Source organism: Buteo buteo, chromosome 4 (assembly GCF_964188355.1).
Source record: "Buteo buteo chromosome 4, bButBut1.hap1.1, whole genome shotgun sequence".
NCBI classification, from domain to species: domain Eukaryota; kingdom Metazoa; phylum Chordata; class Aves; order Accipitriformes; family Accipitridae; genus Buteo; species Buteo buteo.
Window position 1 is genome coordinate 2,066,516 of NC_134174.1, and position 14,611 is coordinate 2,081,126.

At 48.3% G+C, this 14,611-nt stretch overlaps 1 protein-coding gene across 1 annotated transcript in view; it reads right to left on the reverse strand.

Moving 5' to 3' along the window:
• LOC142030522 (uncharacterized) overlaps positions 1-14,611 on the reverse strand; it is a 107,729-nt gene that overhangs the window by 51,582 nt on the left and 41,536 nt on the right. The window contains exons 43-57 of the mRNA XM_075026765.1: positions 14,067-14,102; positions 12,870-12,950; positions 11,945-11,980; positions 10,964-11,008; positions 10,615-10,686; positions 9,909-9,944; positions 9,742-9,777; positions 8,125-8,166; positions 6,693-6,746; positions 5,317-5,355; positions 5,098-5,133; positions 4,075-4,209; positions 3,322-3,441; positions 1,774-1,902; positions 1,383-1,499 (exon numbers count right to left, since the gene is read on the reverse strand). Of these exons, the coding sequence (XP_074882866.1) occupies positions 1,383-1,499; positions 1,774-1,902; positions 3,322-3,441; positions 4,075-4,209; positions 5,098-5,133; positions 5,317-5,355; positions 6,693-6,746; positions 8,125-8,166; positions 9,742-9,777; positions 9,909-9,944; positions 10,615-10,686; positions 10,964-11,008; positions 11,945-11,980; positions 12,870-12,950; positions 14,067-14,102 (1,014 nt within the window). The remainder of the gene's footprint in view (positions 1-1,382; positions 1,500-1,773; positions 1,903-3,321; positions 3,442-4,074; positions 4,210-5,097; positions 5,134-5,316; positions 5,356-6,692; positions 6,747-8,124; positions 8,167-9,741; positions 9,778-9,908; positions 9,945-10,614; positions 10,687-10,963; positions 11,009-11,944; positions 11,981-12,869; positions 12,951-14,066; positions 14,103-14,611) is intronic.

The window sequence follows — 14,611 nt, forward strand, 5'->3', positions numbered from 1 at the left end:
TAATGCTGTTCCTAGCAGTAACCCGTAGCTGCAAGCAAACATCCCAGGGATTTTTTTGGTTCGCTTTTTAAGGCTGTTGGTACCCTGTCTGAGTATTTTCAAAAAGAGCATCCCCTCCATCACAGAGGAACACATCAGTATGCAAAGGTGTTAAAACAGCACTGGATTAATGCATTTTCCCTCTCTCCATCACTGGGGCTTGTGTCACTCAGCGCATTGTGTCGGGGTAGGGTCTCCCAGCTGGGCTGGACTGTGCACTTTTGGTTACAAAGATGTTGAAACTGGAGGGTTCTGGGTTTGGTACATGGCAGTGGAGCGTGGTTTGGGCTCTCAGAAGAAAATGCTTGTCCAAGAGGGCAGAAAAAAAAAGAGTGACGTGGGATGTTAGGGCTCAGACAACCATACTGCAGCAACACCAGAACTTATTGCCCATCAGCTGAGCTGTGATAACTGCTGCTACCAGGCTGGATGCACCCTCCAACTTTGCTGAAAATGATATAATGTGTCTTAGAGGGTATGTACATATGCACTTGTAAAGCAGCTCTAGCTCCTGGCTATGGAGGAAACCTCTCTCTTTGTTGCTGTCCCTCAGCCAAGGTGCAGTAACAAACCACTTGAATCTTTTTAGAGGCAAATGTCTTGCAGACCTTGGAGGAAGAGGTAAAGTAAGTCACCCTGCATTATGTTTCCTCTGGGACAGTCACCTTGTCTCAGCTGATACACAAAGGCTTGTTAAATTACAATTTGCTCTTGAGTCCTTAAAAAGGAAAAAGTCCCCAAATTCCTGCTTAGACCCTAAAAATCTCTTCATTAAGGGTCAGGCTCTGCACTCCAGAGCTGGGCTCAGGAGGGTGCATACCAGGGTCTAAAAGACTAACACTGTGCAGGGAAACCTGAGGGTCTGTGGACTATTCTGAGACATCTGTGGAAAGTAAGAAGGAAAAGGAAATATCTTGTCAGGAGGCATATCTTAAAATCACTGTCTGGGATCTGCACTGTCCCTAGAGTATTATAAGTCTGATTTTAAAGAGTATTGAGAATCTTCAACTATTCTGTCAACCAAGCCCAAATAATAGGATGGATGCTGTAGCCAGATGGATTCGGATTAGAAAGAGATTGTCCTCCCCCCCCAAAAAAAGTGGTTAATTAACCATTTGCCAAGGGCTCTGGGGGGTTCCCACTTCCCTGCCTGTATGCAAAGGACAAGGTTGGCCATCAGCCTCCTGCCCAGGTCCCACGACCGAGCAGTGGTGTCCTCCAGGGATGGGGGGAGCTGCTCCAGGACTGAGAGCACTGGGTCAGAGATGTGCAACCCAGTCCCTTCTGGTCTATCACTTATCTGCACGCTGGTCTACTGCCCAGAACTGCTGGGGAAGACATACATGGCTGGTATCCTGCTGCGGTTGTCCTGCCACCCTCTCTTCCAAGGACTCGAGAAGCTCCATGGACTGGTTTCCTTGCCGATCATCTTCTGGATGTGATGGGGGCACAGCCAAGCTCTGCAGAGGATGATGTATAAGGAACAACACAGTCTCACTAATTACCAGAGCAGAAGATGGAAAGCAAGACCCTTTTCCAAGCTCTGACACTGATTCATGCAGAGATCCTTATCCTTTCTCTAACTTTGCTTTTCACTGCAGTAAAATAGGGGCAAAACTCACAGAACTGCAACGATTTGCCCAATCAAGCTCTGAGAAATGTAACTCCTTTGCATCTATTAAATCAGCACAAATGGAAAAGTAATTAAAAGTCACTGAACAGGCATTTACATACACTGCTGAGAGAAGTGTTTGTCCCTTTTGAGTCTCTCTCCTTCCTTCTTTCCTCAGATGTTTTCTCCAAGGACTCAGGAGGGTTTCCGAGGGACTGGTACTCAGGTTCAGAACCACCAGCAGATGGACCCTGTGAAGACCAAAGAAAGTTACTGCTTTTTCTAAGTCGAGACATCATCCACAATACATTGCTTTACCAACACCGCCATTTATTCAATGGCATGCTCAGAGACAGCAGGACAAGGCTGGAGAGCCGAGGTGCCAAGACCTCTCTTGCACCTTACTTGGGAACTGCCAACGAGGGTGGGCTGGGGCAGGCTGCAAGGATCCCCCGTGGGTCGGAGGGCTGCTTCGACCCCCTTTGCTCTCTGGTTGAAGTCCAGCCTAGATAGGTTGTCCCAGAGGAGCAGAGAGGTCCCCAACCCTTTACGCTGGATTGGGTTGGGCTCCCAAAACCCAACAGAGACAGCTTTGGTGTCTCTGTACCCCAAATTCCAGCACTGCTGGCTCCAGGGTTGCTGGCACACATCCAGTTTGTGTCTCGGCGCAAACACATCTACTGGTGAGCACTTCATTCCCTCTCAAGCCCCTAAAATGCTATCATCCAGGTTGCAATGATCCGGAAAAGCAACGTCTCACCTGAGATCACAGCAGCAGCCTGGAGCGGAGAGGGGATGAGCCTGTCTCACCCTGTCTGAGTGCCTGAGCAACTGGGTCATCGCTGAACCAACCACAGAGCAAGATAAAATCATCAGGAGCTGGCTCCAAACACCCCCACAGCTCTTGTGCTCCAGTTAGAGACAACATTTCCTACCAGTGACCTACAAGCGTTTATGCAGAGTGAGTCACTTCTTGGCTGTCATAAAAAGAGGCCAAGAAAAGCCCCACCGCAGCTGCAGGCACTATTTCCTAGACTATCTCTTATCAGGACTGTCTAGTACAGACAAATTAAGACCCGTGACTCCTCCAGCAGCTATGAGAGGTGACCTGCATACAGCCCTCTGATATTCCTGGAGGTGTGCTGTACCACATTGGAACTTGGGTCCAGCATGGAGATTAAGCCTTAACATTGGTAATAAATTCCTAATTGCCATAAACACAAACTATCTGCTACTTGCAATGGCAAAGGATGCAGGTGGCTAGACTATCTCTAGCAATTAGCCTGGTTACTCAAGCAAATGAGGGCTCTGGAGTGATGGCAGGAACTCCTCTTTTGGGCAATCCCAATCCAACCTGACACCAGGACGCACCTAGATTACAGCCATCAAGGGAGGGCAAGTTCAACAGATAACCAGCACAAGGACAGCTTGAAACCAGCCCAATCCATGCTGGTTTTTTCCTCAGAAGACAAGAAGGAGTTGTGGTTGGGTGGAAAGGAAGGGAGGATGAGGATCAGCAGGAGACATCACTGGAGCATGGACTGGGAGCGCAGAGGCAGCCAATAAACATTTGGTGTGCAATGTCTTAATATTATTGCTGCAGCAGACCAGATGGACAGGAGTACAGATCTACATAACTACACTTCATCTTCTCTGCTGTTTATTTTCACCTTAGGGAGTTCTCCAGACACCGTCACCCTAAACTGAGCCTCCACCTCCAGGCTCTGTGCTGCTTCTGTCACCTCAGTGCTGGCCAGGGCATCTTGAGAAGTATCGAACACCAGTGGATCCTGCAACAGCAAAAAAAGTGGGTTGGTGTGGCAATGACAAACCTGAGCTCCCAGGATCCACACATGTGATGAGCTGGAGCGTGACGGGCTATTTCTGCCTACTGCCCCATGCCTCCAGCGTGCTCTATCCTACCTGGTGGCCTTTCCGAACCAGAATGGAGCGAGTAGTCAGCAGTTCCCTGCTGGCCACCTCCAAGCCTTCCTTCCAAGCTAGTCCTACCTTCCTGGGATCCCTCTTGCTTTTGAGGCCACCCTTGTGATCGCTTCTGGTGCTGCTTCGCTCCCCGCACGCACCCACCACTCCAACAACCCCCAGCCCTCAAAGGGAACAAGGAGGCTGATGGCTTTAGCGGATGGCTTCTAGCTACCTCCATCAACAACGAGGGTTGACCGATTCCTTTATTTCCACTGAAAAAAGAATGCTTTGTAATCCCATCAGTTTAACCTGAAGATCCAAGATCCTGGTACGAGCCTTGAGCCTCCTTCCAGCTTAACTGTTTCTTACAGTGGCTGGAAGTGACCGTCACCTGCTTGGTGACAGAGGTGACCCTGAAACCTTCAATGATTCATTTCTGGCTCTCATTTCCTTCGAGGTCTGTCTGCCCCCTGAGGATGCCAGATGACGGTACTCACGCTGTGCTCGGTGGCAGGCAGAGCTGTCTGCTTTCTCCTGGAGGTCTTGCTTATCCTGGAGCCACCCAGCTGCCGCACCAGCCCCTCCAGCCCATCCCACAGGAGCGCGTTGGAGAGGTCCTTCAGCAACGCCAGCTGCAACCAGCGAAGACCATTAAGGCAGTAGCCCGGTGCCACCCTCCCGTTCCTGACACATGACAGTGGAAGCGCAGCCATCCCAAAAAAACGACTGATGCATTTCCAGTGGGGCTCACAGGGCGCCTGGTGAAGCGATGTGCCCCGACAGCCAACGGCTGATTTAAATACAGGTGTCTACGGTTTGGGCATCTAGGAGCCGATCGATGGTGCTTACGTGGTGGGTCTCCCCATCCTAAATAAAACTCCTACATTTGATCAGATCGGTCAGTCCCTCACCTCCCTCAGTCACATCTCCAGAGCTTATAGAAAGAAGCTGGAGGTAACAAGCACAACTATAAGTACCTGCCTGGTAGATACTAGAAGTTGAGCCTTATCACACTTCCTGAGCTTGATGGCAACCTTGAGAGCGGAGAGGGAGACCACCGGTCTAGCGCTGCTGTATTGCACAGTGATTATTTACTATTACTTGTGTTACGAGCTAAGGAACAACCCAAACTGGACTTTTTGCTAAACAGGACACACGGCATGGCCAGAGCACCCAAAGGGCTGTGTGGGTCTCCCTCTTGCTGGATGTGCAGACCCAGTGCTGAAGTACAAGCCCACCCAGGTGGTAGCACCAAGCTCTAAATGGGTATTTGCCAAGTCTCAATGTCACATGGGCCTCAAAGCCACTATCCACCCCATGACATAGCAACAGAAAAGCTGTCCAAGAAGAATTTAAATATGTACGGTAAGCTGTAAAACGAAATGTAAGAACCCTGCCTTCTTGTGAGTGCCATAGCTGGACCTGGGGCAGCACACACCATCTCCAGACGGCCAGACGGAATAGATGGAAAAGCTTAATTACAATCACCTTGTCAGAAGGAAGGTCAAAGTGTTACCTACCTTGATACCATTTGCTTCAAAAAGCCTCTCCAGATCCTGCAAGAGGAAAGAAGGGTCAGAACTTCTCCTCCTCTCTCCTCCAGCCGAGGAAGCTGGTCCTGTGGGTGGTTGATGGCTAAGTCTGGGGGCACACACTGGGTCCCTGCTGCCATCCCAACCCCAGACAGAGAGGGAGGTGTTTCCAATGTTAATACGCTCTATATTTTTTATTTTATTTACCTTCATTTCCACTCCTTTGCCTGGTGGACCAGGTTCTCCCTTCAAATGAACAAGAACAACTCATTAATCAAGTCATTACCCCGATGAGCAGCCAGAAGAGGAGCTCTGAGGAGGGCCAAGAGTCACATATCTGGCCATAACTCTGCTCCCAGCCCGCGCCGTGACCCCAGACAAATCCCTGTAGGCTCAGAGAGGGGGTTTGAATCCCACCCCTGCTCAAGGGGCTCCTCCACTGGACACAGCTGCTGGCTGCGTTTTGTACGCCAGGCCTGGACCAGAGCCAGACGTGAACATCATCAAAGTGAGGTTTGGACCAGGGCTTTGCACCATCCCCTTCTCCATTACTTGGCCATGTACAACATGTAAAAAGCAAAGGTTTTTGAGGTCACTCATTGCCACCGATGCTGTCACTCCTGTGGCAGCTCTGAAGAGGCAGCAGCAAGGAGGAGGATGGCCAAGGTGCCCCCATGGTTGGTGGTCCCTTCTGGAGGTGGCTGTGGTGCTGGTGGCCCACCCTACTGCCACATATCTCCAATGGGTTGGGCTCCCAATGGCAAGTCGCGTAGACGGGCTGTCCATCTCTCCTTGCCCTGCATGGTGACACTCTCCACGGTGTGTGATCCTGGGCCACGGCCACAGATGAAACTACAGATGAGCTGCAACAGGTTGGGAGGTTGAGCGCTGGGGTGAGGAACATCTGCTGAGGTGGGGGCTGACCTGCCTCTCTGATGGGCTTCATTTCACTGAAATCTGGTTTCTGCATTGACAGATTCCGGTGGAATGAAGGGCGCCAGGAAGGCCCTGATGGGGATGCATCTTCATGCCAAGTTGTGCCGGGGTGAAGGAGCTGCAATGCGGGGATGCGCTGGGTACGTCTGAGGCACAGCCCGTGCATGTCATCTGGATAAGTCCTTGCCTTTGTGAAGACTTGGATCTTGTGCCAACCAAGAGATCTACCTGTACCCACTGAGGCTGCTTTCTGCAGCATTTTCTTCTCCATTAAGTGAAGGAGTTGGTCCCACCTCTAAAGATCTCTAGATGTGTGTGGCATCAGGAGCCATTTCTCCTTCCAACAATTTCTGATGTGCTCTTCAACTTGCAGGGGACAAGAAAGGAAGGAAACATCCCTGAACATTTTAGAAATTTATCCCATCCGACTCCTGAACCACATTTTCCTACTTAATTAAGCAGATACAGAATATTTGAGTTGTAGCGCTACAGTGTCATTGTGACCACAAGTTTACAAGCCCATCTCAGAAATTCTGCTTTGGAAACCCAACCTTTTAGGGGTTCAGAAGAGATCTGTGCTCTTCCCCTCTGGCCAGCCCAACACAGTGGTACCAACGCAAAGATGCCTCCATGCATTCAGGACATACCTTTGGGCCTGGAGGACCTCTTTCGCCTTTCAAGCCATCTTTCCCACGATCCCCCTGTAAGCCAGCAGGAACATGTTAGTTCTTTGTCCCCTCTAAAATTCCCAGCAGAGATGATGGTTTCATCATGCATTGCAGCATTTCTCGCGCACTGGCCCATGCTGGCTCCAGACTAACATCTTTTCCAGATAGAACAACCAGCCTTTTCTTGTAACTCTCTCACTGAATCACATAATTAAGTCAAATTTGGAGCAACTCTGCTCTTCACTCGACACATCCTGCTTCTGCTTTGGACCTGAAGAAGGAGTCCTGGAGGTAAATCAGAAAACTGGCAGGGCAAGCCCAGGTTTGCCTGAAAAGGACCCATCTAGATATACACTCTGCACCTCTCTGAATGAGCCTTTCCTCCCAGCACAGCAAAATGTAGTAGAAATTGATGCTGCGGCTGGTCTGCCTCCTCCACGTCTGCCTTGTGTCCTTCCCTGTCCCCAGCTGCAAGATGCACAAAATAAACGGCCAACTCACAAATCCTGTTAAACTGGAGGAGGGAGAGAAGGCAATTAAATACATTTTTTCATCTTATTGGGCTCTTTGATTACTCAAATTACTCCATGACTCCACCTCTGTTCCTGCACTGGGGGGGATCCAGTGCTGCACGTGGCACTGTGGTTTGCATGCGGCCAAAACTGCATTTCTTTGCCATTTGCTTTGCTAAACAGACCATGGTAAGGGGCGTGGGAGGGGGTAAGGATCTGCTTTGATATTGATGACTACTTGGTCATCCCTCAGATAGGATTTAGGCAGATTGGCATGAAGTCATGAGGGGCTCAGTAATATTGTCAGTGATCTTTTTCACAGGGCTGAAAAAAGGATGGAGTGAATCTGTCTCTGCTGTTTCCTGTCACTGGAATTTCCATCTGTGCTGGATCCATGCTACTGTGATCCAAGTACTGGCACTAAATAAAAGCTCTTCCAAACTTATCCACAATCAGAGCTATTGCTATAACCAGGAGCTTCTGTAACAGCCATAGCCTTGTTGTTCTGGGCAAACTACTGGAGTTATTCCAGCATTCAAGTCACCTTATTCCCTTTCAGCAAAGCAGTCAGGCTCTCAGTGAACTTCAGCATCTGAATGGATCCCTCTGATTTTTGGGCTGAAATGTTCACCCTAGTTTGCCCTGCGGAAACATGAAGACTTGGAAGGACAACTAAAGCTCACCTCGTCTTGGCATGACCAACAATGATACACTGCATTTGGAGAGCCTTTGTTGTTGGAGGTGGGAACAGCAAGAATTTGCTTAAGGAACTTCTGAGTTTTGGGATGTGTTTGCAGACTTTGACTTATAAAAGTAATGAAGCTACAAAATACACAACATGTGCAAAATAATCGCATATTCTGCTTCAACACACATCTCCAGCAAGGAGGCGACCTTACCTTCTCGCCTTTCAAGGTGATGGTGTTCTCCAGAGAAGACATCTGCAAAGGGAAGAAACTTTGCTCACAAAGTGAAGGATGATGTCTTTGACACAAGCTCTCGCCTCCACCTGCCTTTTATCCCCGTTAGCCCTTACCCATGGGCACAGACCCAGCTCCTTCCTCCCAAATCAGCCAGCAACCTGAATCTGCTATGTTTGGACTCAAACCAACAGAGAGCTGGTGCAGCATCTTTGCTCTCACAGGTTAAGAGATTCAGGGTGGCTGTGATGTTGGGGTCAACATTTGCATTTCTAATGAAGGTCTTATCAAAGGGAACTGGGGTCACACAGGCACCGCTTCCCTGCTGCTCAGGACATTGCTTGGGTCCCTCTCTGACATGAGCATTTAGTGGGATGTTTCAGTAGCCACTTGGGTAACTGCATGGGTGAGGATAATCCTTGTGAACCCTCAGACCACCTGGCTGGGTGATGGAGTGAGATGGCTGTGCATTAGCAGAGAAGGATCTTGCCATACTCTGGAGCAATAAGGCTCTTCCCAGTTCTGAAGGGAACAGGGGATGCTTGGTATCCCCATGTCCCACTCCCAAATACACCAGAGTCCAAGTATTGAAGAATATACAAGAGACAAGTGAACAGGAGCCCCAGTAGACAACAACAACTGAAAATGGGGCTGGGACCACAAAATGGGGTGGTTTCAAATGGCATGTTGGTAGGATTGGGAGTGGACAGCTGCAATATATGGAGTGAGGCATCACTGGAAGGCAATGACTCCTTGCTCCTGGCTTTTCCTGAGTTCCAAAGTTGGCAGAAACCACTGTCTTGTACAGGAATGATACTGCTGAATATGGTCAATAGCATTTTGCCCACTTTGAGGCAGCCTCTTACTCAGATCTTGCCAATGCCTCATCCCTGGGGATGGAAGATAAAGTCTAGCACAGCTCTCCCGAGAGGCTGTGGTTCCTAGTCCTAAGGCAGTGGTTTGGTTTTGCGCTGGGGTGGCTTTAGCTCCATTGAAGCCAATGGGGTGAAAAAAATGCCTCCTTGCACATTCATGTAACTAAACACCTTCCTGATCACCTAAATGACCTTTCAAAATCTCTTCCAGCCTTATTTTTGATGAACCTGAGTTGGGTTTCTCTCTCTTCATCTGACACGACCTGGTGTTAGGCCTCTTATCCAAAGGAAAACTCCATGCAAAGGCACAGGAGAGTCCTGAGCATGAGTCATCCCATGTGCCTAAGCACCTTTCCTAGGAGGCATCCATCTCTCTGCCTTCACTATAGAAGGAGCCCAGGTGCCTTGATTACTCAACAGTTAGTGATTAAAGGTATTGGATGGGTTCATAGTAGGTTTTAGTCCCTTCTATGTCACAGTCTTCTTGCATCATCAGTGACAATCCATTTGGGATGGATTTATGCATATATCTGTAGAGGAACTAGATCTGCTGCTTTGCACCTTTGATAAAGCTAGGAGGGAAATCCACTCTACAACAGGCGTTGTTGAAAGCAGTAAATTCTGGCAATGTGTCCTCCATGGTACCCAGGATTTATAATCAATCTCAACATATCCCTTCCCTGAACAAATGTGTAAGACAACAGAATTAGGCATTACTCACAATGCTTCCAGGAGTCCCAGGCAGCCCAGGCTCACCCTGTGAAGATACAACACCACCATACCCCAACCCCCCACCCCCAAAAAATAGTGAGTGGTGCAATTCAACATTTTAGCCCCCAAACAGACTCCCTCTCATGCAAGGTTATAAATGGGAATGTGCAAACCTACAGATTCGCCCTTGTCTCCCTTCTCTCCAGTGATTCCCTAAGAGGTGGAGAGAGAGGCAGGATGAGAACAAGCTGTGGTAGGGGGTCTCAGCAGTCTTCCCTCTTCTTGCCAGCTCAGCATCCAACAGACTAACAAGCCCATCTTTGAGCAGCTGAGCTAACGAAATCAGGATTTCAACATCTCTCCTGCGGAGGAGTTCTCTGATATTTAATAAGGGGTGAGATTATTAGCCTCTTCCTCAGTGGGTGGGCTCATTAGGGACTTTCCTCTAGTCAGCTGCTCAGTTTCACAAAGTTTGTAGAAACACCATGTCTTTGAGACCTCTGACAATGTAGACGGTGTTTTCCAAAGCTATTGGAGGGAGATCAGACAGACAGAGCATCATTTCCCTTCCTTCCCCACCAGACTGAGACAGTGTTAAGAATTTCAATTCCAGCAGTGTGTGGTTGGGGAAGTTTTTGTGCACTCAGAAGCCCCAGTACACAGTCCTGCTATTGAACTTGTGCTCTAGCTAATCAAACAAGAAGGGAGAAACAGCCCTAATCTCCCCTTTGAAGAGGAGGTTCCCCCCCCCCAGGATAGGTGGAGGGAGCTTTCTATGCCTTGCAGACTGTAAGGCAGAAAAAAAATATGGTTCTTTCTTTGACTGGCATTGTACTATCCCAAGTCCACCCTCTCTCAGCTGCTTCTTTAGGGTTCGCCTTACATCCTTCCCAGGTTGTCCTGTATCGCCTTTTAACCCCTGCTCTCCAGGCCGTCCCGGGAGTCCAGGTGGACCCTGCAAGAAAGGATTTGGAGAAGCAATCAGAAATAGAGCATGTGCAGCAGCTTATGAAAGTAAAGCAAACAAGAAGAATGTTACCCCCTCTATGATTTTTCACGCAGGAAAATAAATACTTGCACGTGGACGTTTCTAAGTAAGGACTCTTGTTGGGATGGAGAAGGAAGTCTTCTCCTCCAGCACAGACCAGAGGTGCCTGGGCAGCAGCAGAGCAGCCTCCCCTGATGCCCCACCACTCTCCTGGGCAGAAAATTATAACAACAGCAATTATTACCCTGATTCCTCTCTCTCCTGGTTCTCCAGGGACACCAGCTTCTCCCTAAAAGACAGGAGCCGAAGCTTGTCAAAGTTTGCTTCCATCAGGTTGAACCTTCATTGGTGATACTAATGTTACTGCACTTACACCTGGAGGAACCAGTTTAAAGGGAGAGAACCAAACCAACCTACCATTCCAGTGGCTCTAATGCAGGTTAGATCTCCTCTTTGGCATTGCTTAATGCTTGGAAAGCCAGGACAAAGGCAGGCTTATGGTCATCCGAGATATCTTAAATTAGGGGTGATGTTTTACAGCAGTCTCATAAATGAAGTAAATGGGGCAGAAGGTGTAGGGTGTCAGTATTCATATTTAGGGGTAGAATGAGGTTATTTCCACCAAACCCCACTATTATTTGTGGCACATTGTTTTCTGCATCTGCTGCAGAGCATAAAGAACTATCTCTCAAAGAAAATACAGTTTATTTCTTTTTAAGCCTTTCCTTTTCAACATTTAGCTTTGGAAGATGAAACCATAGCTAAAATAAGAGAAAGAAAAGCCAAGGGCAAGGTGAAGAGGATTCTTCATAGTCTCACCTAATCTAAGGACAAGTAAAGAGCAAATGAAGTGAGCAGGGGTCAGCTTCAAAACAAATCAAATGGTGTAATTTTCCAGCTGCTGTTTAATTAACGTCTGCAATGCCTTGCCCAGGGGGTTTGAGGGTGTTAAAGGTTTATGTGGGGTGACTAAATTCATGGAAGCAAAATCTACCAGGAGCTGTCGAGCCCATGAGACATCACCTCTCACGCAGGACATCCTACTTTTGCATTGTTCCCAGGACCTCCAGGGAAGTTGGTCACTCTCGGAGGTGAGACGCTGGGCTGGGTTGACCTTCACTCTAACTCAGTGCAGCCCTTCTACACTGCTGTATCCAGCTCTGAGTGAGCCTGCTGCGTTTGGTACCTATGTAACTCTGGAAGGTGTGGGCTCCCCATGGATTACCTTGGTCCCAGAGATGCCTTTCTTCCCTGGTTCTCCCTACAACACAATGCAAAAGTGCTAGGTTACATTTCCACCTCTGACCAAGTTTTTTTACCCTAATTTCTTACTCAGGTTAAGAGCTCTTATTTTGAAATCACCGGTGGCTCTGAGGTCAGGGTTGTTGGGCAGCAGTGCCTCAGGATCAGAAAAACGGCTCTGCTTTTTTTTTCAAGCCTTCCCTTGGTGACTGTATTCCACTTGATATTCAGGGATCAACTCGGCCCTTCGAACTGAAGAAAGGTCTTCACTGACTGTGGTCAGGAGAGGCTTCCCAGAAGCCAGTTATGATGCTTTTGCGAGGGGGCCACCTTGCTTGATTGTAAGAAGGAACTACTATGCCCTAAAACCAAAAGCAAGCCCTTCAGGGGTGTTGTGGCTGCACACTGTGCTAGCTCCCCGCATGGCAGACAGATGTGACTCAATGACGAGAACCCACGATGTTGAATAACAAGTAAGAAAAGTTGCGTCCAGGCATTGTAACACAAATAGCATGGTGCTAAGCTTTTGTTCCTCCCAGGCCAAGGGTAAAGAGAGTCAGCCCCGAAACATAGCCTAAAGCACACCCTAATGACAGTCTGCATGGGATCTACCTCCTCACTTGCAATGAAAGAGCAAAGAGAGCAGATGAGAAGCTAGATCCCTTGATGAGCAAACCATCATGCCTAATTAGATGTAGTTTGTCCAGTCTCTTTTGTTGACCACTGTTGTGCTGAGACCTGTCTCTTCCCCAGCCAGGCTTGTATAACGTGCATGTCTCTGACTGGTACCATCTTGTCACTTGTTCCTACTTGCTATTGCAAGGCCAAAACCCGGGGCTGTTAGCTTGGTATGGAGTGGTGTACCAAGGGGTTCAGCATGACTGACTGGACTGTTAGCTTCTACTTACATCTTTACCTCTTAGTCCGGTCTCGCCTGGTTTCCCAGGTAATCCTGGTTCACCTTTCTCTCCCTTCAGACCTATATCCCCCTAAAGAAAATAAGACTGTTGTTACGTTCCTCTTCTGCATTTCATAGTCCTCAGATTTTAGACATTGCGGGGCAGATTCAGACAGCCTGCCAGGCTCCATGGCCATGCAATTGCTTCCACACTCCTGGCTGAAGCTTCAGCTCAGAGCACCTACCCTGTGCTAGGAAGGACTGTGCTCATGGTATCTGCTTAGCAGGCTAGGGTGAAAAGCACCCATCTCTAATGCAGTCCATCCAGACCCCGTGAGCAGCCTTGGCCAACACTGCAGGACAGACTCTTCTGAGGTTTTCCACCGCCAGGAAGCTTTGCAGCTCAAATAAGGTGGCCCATTAGCAGTGACCCAGGAGATGGGTCCAGTCTTGAGAGAGTGGTGTGGCCACAGGTTCGGTCCCCCCTCCATGCTTTAACTTCTATTCCCACGTAAAATCAGTTGAGCTTTCATGGATGGGTACCTATGCATCTGTTCTGCTTGATGTTTGTACAACAGAGACCTTCCTCATCACTCAACCACCTCACCATGCCTTCTTCCAACGCAAAAATACCTCTTGCTGCCTTCTCCACTTTGCAACTGCATTAACACATCTTGTTAACACAGCCTCTCTTGGATGTCTCTCATTTATCTCTTTTGGCATCCAATTTCTCCATGGCCATGAAGCTGATCCAGCCTAAATATTCCATTCACTGGGCTATGTATCATGCTGTAATATTTCCCAAATCCATACACTCCTTTGGCCAAGCCTGGGGAGCAACTCTGAGAAATGTACACAGCGAGACAGATTCACTGAACAAACATCACATTGGGGATGTTTTCCAGACATCTCTTGGCCACTTTTGAACCTTTGCTAGGAGAAATCCTACAAACTAAGATTTTCAGAATTTTTTAAGGCCTCATTTCTTGGATATTTTAATTATTTTTCTACGCAGGGCTCTGCATGTCATAGAGAGATTCCAGCAAAGCAGGATCTGTTCAGACCTTTCAGCTTTTGGACACTGCCTATGTTTTGACACTAGCCCCGTGGCAAAGATAAAACCCCACTGACTTCAAGTTGCTTTGGGTGACACAGACATCAGTTAAGAGACAATGCTTTACGCATTGCAATCACTGCACAGACTCACCTTCTGACCTGGTTTGCCAGACAAACCTACATTTCCCTGCAGAAATACAGACCGTTAGTCACAAAACAATAATGATACAGGTAGAATAATTTCAGGTTAGGGTCCTCTGTTGTATCTAAAGGGCGTAAACATCACTCTCAGTTCTGCAAAGCTGCTCTTTGGTTGCAGGTATTAGCAGCTGAAACAGCGTAGTAAAATGCAGAGAAGGGGAAAACAGATGGTGTCCTAAGAGAAGAGGGGCTGCTGTAAGCACACACTGTCTAGATACGTCTGCCTTCCTCACTTTGAAACCATTAATACTTTGATGACGAGCTTTGATAGAGGGGTGGGGACCTCAAAGATGTTAGGTTTTGCAAGTTTTTTCTGCTTTAAAGTGAAAGGGACTATTAATATCCCCATAGATGGGAACACCAAGCCATTAACCCAACCCTTACTAGACATCAGTGAACTCACGTGGGAGCCACCAGAAGCTTGCACCTTCTTAGACACAAAAGTCAGGAAGATAAAGGTCAAGGTCACCTTCAGGACACAAAGCCATTGGAAAT